General features: G+C 41.0%; 1 protein-coding gene across 2 annotated transcripts in view; it reads right to left on the bottom strand.

Annotated features, from left to right (window-relative positions):
- Positions 1-12822, bottom strand: part of EZR (ezrin) — a 53716-nt gene that overhangs the window by 6111 nt on the left and 34783 nt on the right. For both annotated transcript variants that reach the window (XM_050949664.1, XM_050949665.1), the window contains exons 5-9: positions 11101-11375; positions 10131-10214; positions 9223-9369; positions 5535-5631; positions 438-601 (exon numbers count right to left, since the gene is read on the bottom strand). In XM_050949664.1, coding sequence (XP_050805621.1) covers positions 438-601; positions 5535-5631; positions 9223-9369; positions 10131-10214; positions 11101-11375 — 767 coding nt within the window. The remainder of the gene's footprint in view (positions 1-437; positions 602-5534; positions 5632-9222; positions 9370-10130; positions 10215-11100; positions 11376-12822) is intronic.

The raw sequence follows: 12822 nt of genomic DNA, 5'->3' as shown, positions 1-12822 counted from the left end.
AAGCCAACAAATGGGGTTAGGAGGAAATTTGTCTATGGGTCAATTATTCTCTAACTGCCACTCTGCAGTTTCTTGTATTTGCCTCACAAGCATCTGGTACTGACTGCTATCAGATAGGATACTGGCATGTGGACTTCATGTCTGAGCCAGTCTGGCAAGTCCTACGTTCTTTTGAATTGTTTCTTCTCCCATTAGTCAATACCCCCTCTATTATCAGTTAGAATCCAGGGCCAGATACTCCCCTCTGGCTTAAGGTGGGATGAGGGCAGTAGCCCTCAGTGTCTGAATAGTTCACCTCCTGCTTTGGTGCAACCCCACCCTATTGGCTCCAGTTCAGCTGTCTCACAACTGAAATGCTTAATCCTGCCAATTTGCTTCCGTTCAGGTCACCCACATTTCCCCTGAGCTCTCACCCTCCTCTATCCAGTTCAGCTCACCTTTCCAACTGTTTCTGGTGTTTCTCCTCACGGGCCTGGGCTTTCATCTGTTGGACCTCAATGGTGTCAGGCTTCCTGCGGCGCATGTACAGCTCATGGTTACCCATGCACAGCTGCAGGATCCTCTTGTTAATTCTTAGACGAGGTGCATAAAACACAAAGTCCTAGGGAAGAGAGGCAGAACAACGGAATTCAGTCCCTGCGGCAGTGGTTTCCTATGGAAGGAGATAAAGCACTTCTAACTTATTGTAAGCAGACCAATCACATGGCCACTGTCCTACTGCAATCCAAAAGACATGCACAGGCATTTATATATGAATAGCAGCTGCATTTTCAATTATATAGTCCCAGTGATTGTAACAACACTCCCATAAATACCTCGATTCAAGAGTGACGGTGGTACAGAAGGAGCTTCCTGAGATTTGCAACACTTGGAAAGTCAATCAGATTTTTTGGGACGATATCTAACCCACCCACCTCTATTTATTACACAAGATATGACAGTGTGTGACTACTGTGTTATTCATTAGTATACAAAGTTGGCGAGGAGGTCTTATGAATGGAAATAAGACTTAAGGAGGCCTGAAAAGTAATAGTATATGATTAATAGTAAAAAAAAACCACACGGGATTTACAGTCTTAGGTCATATCACTGATCCTTCTAATTCAGTGTCTTAGAACCTGCTACTATCTCTTTCTTCAGATAAAGATGAAAAATTGTCAGCACCCTCAGCCAATTGTACCAAGAGATACTTTTCAGGGAGTCGGGATGATTCAGGAGGAAGGGATGGTTAGACGGATGAGAAGACAGATTCTCTCCTGCCCCTTGAAGGTGATTAAGTTTTACACTCTGAAGCAAGATATGTAGCATCTTTATCTTAGCTTGCATAGCTACAAACATTACTATGTCACAGAAAGTCTCCAGTACCAGAGCCACAATAGTTGTATCAATATTTGTTGGGAGTCCCAGCAATGGTATCTCTACATAGGTGCAAAAATATAGAACATGGATAAGTGTAGCTACACGCTCATGGAACCACCACTTTGATAAATACTGTCCATAGCCACTTCTGAAGTGGCCACTGAGACACTGACACTATCAAGCATTCATGCAGCCTTTCCTCCTAGATGATGGGGGAAAAGGAGAGGAGAAACACCTTAATTCCTTCCGCTAGAATGAGGAGTCTCCCATCTTCATTCCTTTTGCTACTGAGCCAAAAATAACTTTGGGAGTTTTTAATAGGAGCAAGATTGCTGCATTCATGACATCTGCATTGTCTTCTTTGCCTCTTGGTGGCATTTTTAAGAAGATTTGCGCTGGGATCAGAGCTCTGAGCATTAGTGAGCTACTCTATCACCCTCCCTAGCTGCCAACACCACACAAGTAATGCTTTGGGTATTGGGTTACATGCAGCACTGATAACCAACAGAACAGGGAAAGGTTTCTGAGTTATCAACCATCATCAAACAATCCATTTATTAGAACAAAACTCATTCTCCCTGTAGGTGAAGCAAACAGGTAAAAGTAAATTCTTCAGTAAGGCTATGCCCAAAGCCATAGAATTCTTCGTCTGTTACTGAGCCAGATAGCTTTTTAAGTATATGATTATAGATTCAGTGAGACTTTGAACTCAAGAAACACTCATTCAATAAATAAAGCATTGCATTTCTGCTATTACAGCATGCTTTGCATAGGGTGATAAGACAGACCAACAGATAAAATGACAAGTGTTTGAACGACAAGTCTCCTGGGAAATGCACTAATTCCTTAGAAATGCCCTCCTTGGAGTGCCTCATAGTTCATATATGAGATGGAATTTTCACAAGAAGAGAGCCAGAGCTGTGCATTTACAGAGAATGGGTCTCAGATGACTGCCACTCCAAACATTTCAATTACACCTGGAGTTCAGAAGGTATTTTGGATCTATGACTAACACTGGAAGTGACTCCAGAAATAATGAAAAATGCTCCTAACTCCAAATTCAGTGAGAACCTGCTGGCAAGGATAAGTTCTCTTCAGTACACGCCCTCCATTATGATTCTGTTCACATACCAACTCTGAAGGATGCAGACTTTGCAGTCAACCAAGATGGTTGGTTTTAGTTTTTCTAACTATTCAGATCACAATGTCTTTGGCATGCTTGAGACGGTCTACAGCTGTAAAATTATTAATTATGCTTCCACTTACGGAAACTGTTCAAAAAAAGCCAAACAGCTATGTGCACTGTATGCAGGTATGTCTAACTCCAAGAAGATAAATACTAAAGTCATGGATGGGAGCCCACATTTGTCGTCTATAGCCTTGTAACTAAGAGGGAAAGAATTCATGTAAGAACACAGGAGTTTTGCAGTGAACATTATAATCAGAGGTACAGAAGAGCTCAGGCCCACCCTGGCTTGAGATGAAGATGTGCATTTTCACTTAGTATGCTGATACCCCCAGCAAAATCTTCCATCTCTATTCAGTATCAGTGGCACACTGACTCAAAAAGAAATCTCCACAGCACTAGGTGCCTTAGGAGTCAGACTCTGTTCCTAGTAAACTTAAAGCCTTGTCAATGTAAAGAGAAAAAATGGCAATCTTATTTTTACTTTGGGGATTCTACTGGTAGGTACCCAGGGCTGGGTTGTTATTTTTGTTGGTTTGGTTTTAAAGCTTGCCCTTGGAAACTCAAAACTTGTGTCCAGAAAAAACAAGACTCTTGCTTCTCTTTTTTGTAGCAAAGTTTGACTACAAGAAGCATCTAGAGCATACAAGGCACTCCAAACCAAAATGGAACAGACATAAAAGGTGTTTTCAATAGTAACACCTTCACTGTATTAGTCTCCTGCAAGTTCCATTTTAAATGCATTCAGATTTGCAGCTGGAGAGTGGGTGGAAAGCTGTGTCCATGAATCACAAACAGGAGATTAACATTTTGTACTCAGCATGAAATATGGCTGAGATCACAAAGGGGCTTTCCTACCAAGAAGTCAAGCATGTACAGGGAGGTGAACCTTCACAGTGGGGCAGTGTTTTGGTGGTTGCCATGAATTACATTATAAAACAGATTTGTTTCTAAGAAAAGGACGGCTTTCACACCAACAGTTTTTTCAATGTTCTACTGTTCGTTATTTAAAGTTAGTTGAGTCACTTGCTTTTAACTCCATAGCTACAATTTTCTCAAAAAAGCCCTACCAAAACCAAACTGACTGTTTCTAAAAGCGGCATTTTCCCCACACCTTATGTTAATAGATGAGCTACTGCAAGAGCATGCCCTTTTCTCAATGCCTTTTTCTCCTGCTCCAACAGCTGACAGGACTATCAGAACACACCTCACCTGTTCCTGTTACTACATTCATGGTTTGATAACTGATAGTGATATTGGTAAATTCACTACAGTTACCTGGGAAAACATGCTCATGGTGTATTTTAAACACAGGTACTGTATTTAAATTACCTCTTTTCAGGTATCCATGTCCTTGCTTCTCCATACCCTAAAAAGCTACAAGCTCATTTAAGAGACACTGCTCCTTTCTTGGAATCAGAATTGCAAGGCGAATTGCCCCCTAAATCTGTCTCCAAACAATTGTGAAGTTTCAGAAGTCAAAATACGCAATGATCTGGTGTGTGATGTGCACTTTTGGAGTGACGCGCTCCTGAGACCCTTAGTAAGAATGCTGTGCATGTTCAGTTTTAGAGTAGCATCACAAGAAGCCTTTAATAGAAAAACAATTATCCAGCAACTCCAGGTGTTCTGAGAAAAGCCCTGGGACAAATTTAAAAAAAACAAAACAAAAAAAAACCACACAAATCAAAAGTTATTTGTCTATGAAGAGGTAACTCAGACATCACCTTTGAAAGTACCTCAGATATGAGTGCGAGATAAAATTGTAGAGAATATTTTTTTTTGATGGGGCAGTGGCGAGTGGTTTGGATGGTGGTATAGACTCAGACTTTAAAGGTCAGAAGGGACCATTATGATCATCTAGTCTGACCTCTCGCACAATTCAGGCCACAGAAACTCACCCACCCACTCCTGAACAAATCCTTAACCTATGTCTGAGTTACTGAAGTCCTCAAATTGTGGTTTGAAGACCTCAAGATGCAGAGAATCCTCCAGCAAGTGACCCATGCCCCATACTGCAGAGGAAAGTGAAAAACCTCCAGGGCCTCTGCCAATCTGCCCTGGAGGAAAATTCCTTCCCAACTCCAAATATGGTGATCAGTTAAACTCTGAGCATGTGGGCAAGATTCACCAGCCAGCACCCAGGAAAGAATGTGGGATATTGCAAGACAAAGAAGGTTTCTATAATCCTTAAGTGCTGTTTTGCACTCCAACCCCCTTAGAACATAACATAAGAACGGCCATACTGGGTCAGACAAAAGAGCCATCTAGCCCAGTATCACATCTTCTGACAGCAGCCAGTGTCAGATGTTTCAGAGGGAATGAACAGAATGAGGCAGTTAGAGTGATCCATTCCATTGTCCAGTCTCAGCTTCTGGCAGTCAACAGTTTAGGGACACCCAGAGTGTGGTGTTGTATCCCTGACCATTTTAGCTAATAGCCATTGATGGACCTATCCTCCATGAACTTATCCAATTTTTTTTTTTAACCCAGTAATACTTTTAGACTTCACAACATCCCCTGGCAACAAGTTCCACAGGTTGACTGCGCATTGTGTGAAAAAAATATTTCCTTACATCAGTTTTAAACCGGTGATGTATTAATTTAATTGGGTGACCCCTGGTTCTTGTGTTTCCACGAAAGGGTAAATAAACACTTTCCCTATTCACCTGCTGCACACCGTTTGTGACTTTATAGACCTTTATCATATTTCCCCCTTAGTCGTCTCCTTTCTAAGATGAACAGTTCCAGTCAGCTGCTGCTTGGGTGCTCCCCAGGGCCAGTGCTGCTTAGGGCCACCCGAGCAGCAGCTGGTGCGGTTAGTTATAGGCAGAAACGTTTGATGAATACTCTGTGGTAGCATATACTGTTTCTGATGCAACGAGCAAGTTTTTATAAGGAGTACAAGAACTGTATTTTATGGCACGGAGACGAAAAGTATTTAACAATCTAAACATGATATGCAAGAGTTCATTCTAGATGTACTTACAGGTGCCTTCTTGTCAATAGGTTTTATAACGAACTTTTTGTCATTGAAAGAGATGTTTCTGATTTCACTCCAGGGGAAGCCAATCTTTGGAGTCAATCTGAAAACAAAGACAGGTTTTAAAAGAAGCCAAGCCACAAACAAAAACAACAAGGTGTGTGATTAATTGATCTTCTTTCCAGAATTTGAAACAATGTGCCATTACTTCACTCCTCTGCAGGAAGGCCCTGAGCCACATGCTCTAAAACAGACTAGACAACTTGAAATACTAAATAAAACAAGAGAAAAACATTTGCTCCTGCCCATGGGAAGATATGTCCCTTAACACCCCTTATCAAACTCAGCGGCTCTCCCTTTCCTAAGTTAAAGTAACCAGCCTAGTGACACTGTGGCCATTAAATGTAAGAGTATGTGCTTGAATTTCAGAAGTGCTCAGTCCCCACAGCTCCATTTGACTATTGCAAGATCTGTTGCGTTCTCAGCACATTTGAATGCCAGGCTCCTTTATTTAGGTATCTAACTATGGATTTAGGCACTAGTTTTTTTAAATCTTGGCTTTTAAAAAAAAAGTAACACTTTTTTTTCCCCATCCTTGCACTGAAGTATATAGGGCACTTCCAAAACTATGAACACTGTCTGGCATGATACAGACTCAGAAGTTTACATCTATTTTCTGACTAATAAAATGTACAATGGAACACATTTTTAATCTTTTAAGGCCCATGTTCTGTAAAGTGTATCCTTATTCAGGTCAGCACTTAAGCAAGTGGCTAAGTCCCATGATCATATGCTTAAAGAAGATTTTCTGAATTGGGGCCTAAATCCATAGCGTACTTATTAGAGACAGTTAAGGGAAGCAGACATCTCTTATATTTCTTCCCCTCCCCCAGATTATTGGAGAGACTGGAGACAAAAAGCTCTGTTTTGTTCTTGCATGAAACCTGCACAAGGGACTTTGCCTAGTAGGCATACAGCAGAACTTTAAACCATGGGCTCTGTCATATGCTAACAGTCCTATGCAGTTCTTTGCCACTGGAAAACAGACCTGCAGTTAAACCACAAACTGGTAGGCTAAAAGTCAATTTTAAACAAACAAGAATTCCTCCCAGTAATACAAAGACTTCAGATTATTCAAACAAAAAAGTCCATATCTTAACTTTTCACTATTTATGCCAATTACTTTTTGAATCTCTGAGCTTGACAAAAATAAGACAAATCAAAAGAGAAATTACTAAATCTAATTGGTTTCTAGTCCATTTCATTTTTAGGTTCTCTTATACCTGCCCAGTACTGCCACATCTGTGTTCAGACACCGTTGGGGTACATGCAGTTGTTTTTAAAAACCAGTTTTCATTAGCATTGGAAAAAGTTATTTTTGCAGTCTGAATTTTGAGCCAAAATCTGCTCAGTAGAGAAAGAAAAGGCCAGTGTAAAATTCTCTTCAGCAAGATGACGTGACAAGCACAAATTTAATTTCTCTGTTCTAATTAAAATATAGAATAGGCAGATTCCATCTTGACAATTTAATGAAGCAAAGTGGAAGTGAAGCAATTAAGCTTGCAGAATTCTAGTGCTTGCTCAAAGGACAGCAGATTCTTACAAGTTCTATAGCACACTGCAGGGAGGAGGTGGGGGGCGGCCCTGTGCATGCGGTAATCCATCATTATGGCTGAATGGAGATATCAAAGTACCAAAAGGAATTTCTAACAAACATTTAAAACCCCCTTTAGTGTATTAGATATATTTAATGTTTTAACAACTCCAGATTACTACTTCTAATAACTTGAGTTTCTTCAAGATTATAAGCACTATACACCAGGAAGGGAGGAAAAGAAGAGGCCTAGAGAAACAAGAGCTTGCAACTTAAGGCAAATTCATCCAAGCCTTGTATCAAATGGTGGAAGCTACCTACCATTTAAACACAGGATTGCAGAAACACTGGGCTCAAGCCTCCTTCCCAGCACCAGCCTTTAAACCAGTGCAAAAATAAAATGAACACCTATGAAAATGTAGCATTTCTTAACCTTTATTCTGTGTGCCTCTGCACCTGTGTGTTACACACAGTAATTTGCTTGCCTAGGTTTTGATTTGGCCATAACTGCTCCAGTCACCAATATATTCTATTAAATGAGCAAACACTAGCATGTAGTATTACAGTACACTTGAGGTGGCACTGATGCCTTGGTGAATAAATTCCAGATGTAGTACTGTATAATGGTAGTCTTCTCTCTCCCCCACCCCACGTTTTAAATACTGCAGCAGAAATCAAGTTTGGGGGGAACTGGTATTCACCCTTAAATATAGGTACTGACATATAGCACAGATTCCTGTATTTAATGAGTAGTAATGTCTTACTCAACAGTAAACAAAACATTTGCAAAATTTTCCCCAACCTCCCCCATCCCAATCCCAAAGCTCTGCCAGTGCATCCAGTCCTGATTTATGTACATCACTGTTTTTCCTAGTTCTAACATTATGTGCTCAAAAGATCCAATTGTGTAGTTGCAAAAAAGCTGAACAAAACAAATCATTTGGCCTAACTTTTGTTTTGTTTTGTAAGTCTTTCTACATAATTCTTTCAGAGGTCACGGCTACATACTGCCTGGTTATGCAGCTCGAAAAACCTGTTTGTGTGACCATGGTTACACAGTGAAACCAGTCATTCAAGAAATAAAGAAAGGTAGTTTCACTCATGTAATATCTCATGTGACACTCCTTGTTTTCTAGGTGACAGCACACATTAACACAGCAAAGAGAAATGCATTCTTTTCCTCTGCAGTCCTAATAGGAGCCCCAAACAGTTCCCATTAACGCTACATCTCAACTGTCATTTTAGACCCAGACTTACTCTCCATCCCCTATGATCCTGTTGCTATCCTTTTATTAGGATTTATATTAAAAATTCAGAGAAATGGAGCCTGTCACTGACGCAGAATCCTTCATTTCAAACTTCCTCATATTTCACCGCACTTTGGGCCTGTGCTTCATTTTTTAAGAATCCAGCAAAGCGAGATACACACAAACAGGACTCATTTCCTTTTAAATTTTATTCTTCAGTCTACTTCTTCCTGCTTCTCAGCCTTCTTTTCCCCTCTCATACTCCATTATTAGCGAGCCCACAACTACTGAAAGGATTGGTTGCAACTACAGACACACTAAAAGAATTTACTCTAATTAGCTCTTATATTATTGGCAACACTCAACCCTGAAAAAGGCAGTTCCTGGGAGTGCATAATGAGAATCTGGTCTATAGATTCTTACACTGCAAACACTACTGTGGTGTCTGATCCCCTAACTTGGACAAGGTTGATATTTCCCTAAAATAATTCTTTAGGGCCTGATTTTACAGCTGTATACGGAAATGGAAGTTAACAGTGCTGGCAGTTTAATACCATGATTTCATGCACTACATTTAGAGAGCTGTTATAAACATAATTTCAAGTTTCCTACATGCTGGTGCATAGCCTAAAAGGAAAGCAGTCACATTGTGAGGGAAAGAAGAGACAAATCAGGATTCACGTAAAGTACAAGCCTTTCTTTGCCTCCCAACACAAGCTTTACCCTGTGGCTATCCAAACTTAGGTGACATTCACCAAGCAAGCACTAAATTTTACTAATTCAAAGTTCCTTGGGCTCCAGCAACAGTCCGTTGCCCTTTGGAGGGATCAGGCACGTACACACACACACTTACTTATCATCCTTCTCATAAATATTCAGGCCCAGTGCATCTACTCCCAGCCACAAGTCCGTTCCTTTCTTATTCTTGATTTCAAAGTAGTTGATTCCATACATCTCCAAGTCTTGGGCAATCTTTAGATATTCCAGCATTGCATTCTCTCTGGTTGAGGTGGGAAGAAAAAAAAAAAAAAAAAAGTATGAATATATACATAAGATAACCAATTCCTTTGAAATTACAAGCCAAAGCTAGTGGAAGAAACACCTGTGCAAGTTGGAAAACAAGAGGAGTTGCTTCTCGGACAGACAGACAGTTTGCTCCTCACTCTAGTTCTGATGCTTGGGCTCAGGAGAAGTCCTGAAAGTGTTTTAGTTTATTATTGAATAGAATAAAAATATTCCTGTTTAGTGAAACCCTAAATCATGACTTCTCAGTAAGCAGCATTCGTCTGTCACGGTGTCGGGTAGTGAACAACCAACAAACATGTTGACAATGCAAGAATGTAACACCTGACTTTCCATTCTATAAGCCTAACTGTATTTTGTTTTAAAGGCACTTTCAATAAGCATTTGACATGAATGTTTTAGAAGAAGGTTGTATCCATTCACTGAGGTCTTCTCCACGTTTGCCAGCATTCATGTCATCTTAACTTTACGAACATCAGAGCACTCAATGCCGACCTACAGGTTGTTAATTGGATTGGAAATGCATTGAGCTTGGCTGCAGTACACTTTATAAAACTGGTTTCCACTTCTACTGAACTTTCACGTTATTCCATGTTGGAATGCAAAATAAGTGTTAACTATTTCCTGGTCCAATTACTTTGGGATTCCATTTTAAAAATACATAATAAAACTGCATGCTTAAGGAGATTAACAGAACAAATCAAGATGACCTAAATACAGCCCAACAGAGGTACTCACTTGAGCATTCCACCATGTTCAGCATGCCAGACCTGAATCCGTTCTTCCCACTGCTCTCTGGAAAGTTTGTGCTGGTCCATTACTCTAATACATGGAAGGAAGTTAGAAGTATTAGGTTACTTGTTCTGCTGCATATAGTTGCAATATTTAACTTTGCTATGCATTTATATTTGTGTCACACTTTTCCCCCAGTCTTGTGATCTGCAGATAAAGCTGTTTTAAGATTACTGCTGTAACATTTCTGAACAAAACTGGTATCCCTCTACAGGAAGTGCATGTGTGCGCTACTGAAATTAACCTCACAAAAAGCCTTTAAATGCCCCCCACCACACCGTCCTCAGCCAGAAACAAATGCCTTTGGGAGAAGGACTAGTTCATAGATAATTGCCCATCTCTCCCCAGCAAGAACTCCTGGCTGTCATTGACTAAGGCCACAGTCTCATGCCACAAGGGCACGAAGGTAGAACACATGACCCCTTGACCAAGTGGAACAGTTTATGGAAAGAAAAATGCACACCACTGAGACAGTTGGTGAAGTGAGTTAAAAAGAGAAAAGTTAATTTCTGCAGCGGGAGAGTGTCTCATTGGGATAATTTGATTTTAAAAATTAACGATGTGCAAACACAACTTCTCCAGGGGCAGAGATGTTCATAATGGCAATCTGCTGTTCCCCACTCAAAACCTGCTAACAGTTGCTAGTGATTAGACTTTGGGGGAGAGGGGGATTCAAACTCTAACTGAAAGAGGTGAAAATATTCCCTTATCTATTTTCTGATGAAAGGAAGTATTGAGTAGTGCTCTCCAGTCATGCGCATGCAGCCTGGATGGAACAGAGAAAAATGAGATGCAGAGTCTTTAACTTTTGAAGTGTCATGCCTTCTGATCATACCATTTTTTGAGGGAGTTCAAATAACTGGAATACATTGGAAGACTCAGGGCAGCTTTACCCTTTTATTTTAAAAGCACTAACCGTTGAGGGATCAGGCGTTCTGAACTGAGGTACCCAGACTTGTGTGATTCTTTACTGTAGTCTCCAAATTTGGCTTGCACAGCATACGAGCCAAGAAGAACTGCTGTTTCAGGTGGGCAGTAGATCTCATCGCTGAGGATCCCTTCCTTCACTTGCAGGAAGAACAGCTTCTGAGTGATGTCCTGGATCAGCTCCTCAGACACATCTTCAGGGAAGAACTTGGCACGGAATTTGAACTGGAGGGGATTTTCCTTTTTGACTTCCTGAGCAGAGACCTGAGACAAAACAAACACACAGACCCAAAAACTGAGCAGATGGCTAACTGACAATAGGAAATGTTACTTTCACAAAGAAAAGGGTTTGGGGGGGGGGGGGGGAAGTGTTCTAGTACAGTTTACAGACAAGATTACTTCAGGAATTTACTGTCAATATGGCCTCAACTCTGCAACAAATTCCTGCACCAGCATGGGATCCCTTTCAAATCCATGGGCACCTGTCCAAGTGCCAGGGTCTGCCCATGAGGCGTTCATTGTAGGATCACTCCTACGATAGCACAAAATTTAACATACAATTAATCCAAAGAGCAACCTGTTTAGTTACAAGAAAAAAGGCAAAGACAGAATCCTTCTAACAGCCCTGTCAACTCCTTTCACTAGATAGTGGGGACAAATGGATACTACCTCGAAGGGAAACATATACCTCAGACTGATCTATACTCCATGCCAGATGGTTCTATTGGGGGGAGGGGGAGAGACAAGAAGGAAAATGAAGATCTGTTTGCATTTTAAGCAACAAGACAGAAGACTATCCCAAACTAAGGCCAATGGAACCGTGGGTGTTCCAAGTGATCAGTCCATTGCTTCAAAGTGCTGGCTCTCCTCCTTACTCCCAGCTGCTAAACAGCATGAAAAACTTGAATACTTTTTATGCATCTTATGTGGAAAAATACTAAAAAAAAAATGTGCTGTAGTTTCCATAAATGTGTCATGACTGAGAAGTGCACAGTCTGACCTACTGGAGAACCCAGTTGCATGGACAACTTCCTGTTCCTATGCTGGGTTTATATAGAAGCAATGAACTGATCAGGGCCCCAGGCAGAGACTAGGACTGGAGTCCTCTGTTAGGGTTCAGCTTCTATTCCAGCAACTGTTCGCTGGTCCCCAGATGGCAGGTTGGAATTTACTAGCTCTTAAGGGCCCAGCGGACCAGGGTTTAAGACCCGCAGTCCCTGATAATATGGGAGCAGAGACTTCCACAATAAACTCTGTATATTCAGGAACACAGGAATACAAGAAATGCCATACTGGGTCAGACCAGTTATCCGTTCAGCTCCTTGTCTGACAGTGACCAGCACCAGACACCCCAGAGAAAGGCAAAAGAGACTTCACAGCTGGCAGATGTGGGATAATCTGCCTGCTCACCAAGGGCTCATCTTAATCCCCAAGACATCTGAACGAAGAGTACATTAAAATTACAGCATAATACTTTCTTAAATCTAGAAATGAACTGTCTATTCTAATGAGCCTGGCAACTAATTCCATACTAGCATGAAAGATTAAGCACCATAAATTAGCAGGTTCCACGAAGAGAATAAAAATAGCTGCTTATTTTGTGGAAAGCCCAGATGTGCTGGGGCTGGACTCAAGGTATACCCTGATTAAGTGATTGCAAACAGCTCTATCACATTTATATATCACAGACTGCCAATATGCATGCACAGGG

Source organism: Gopherus flavomarginatus, chromosome 4 (genome assembly GCF_025201925.1).
Source record: "Gopherus flavomarginatus isolate rGopFla2 chromosome 4, rGopFla2.mat.asm, whole genome shotgun sequence".
Taxonomy (NCBI): Eukaryota; Metazoa; Chordata; order Testudines; family Testudinidae; genus Gopherus; species Gopherus flavomarginatus.
This window is presented reverse-complemented; position numbering and strand designations above follow the sequence as displayed.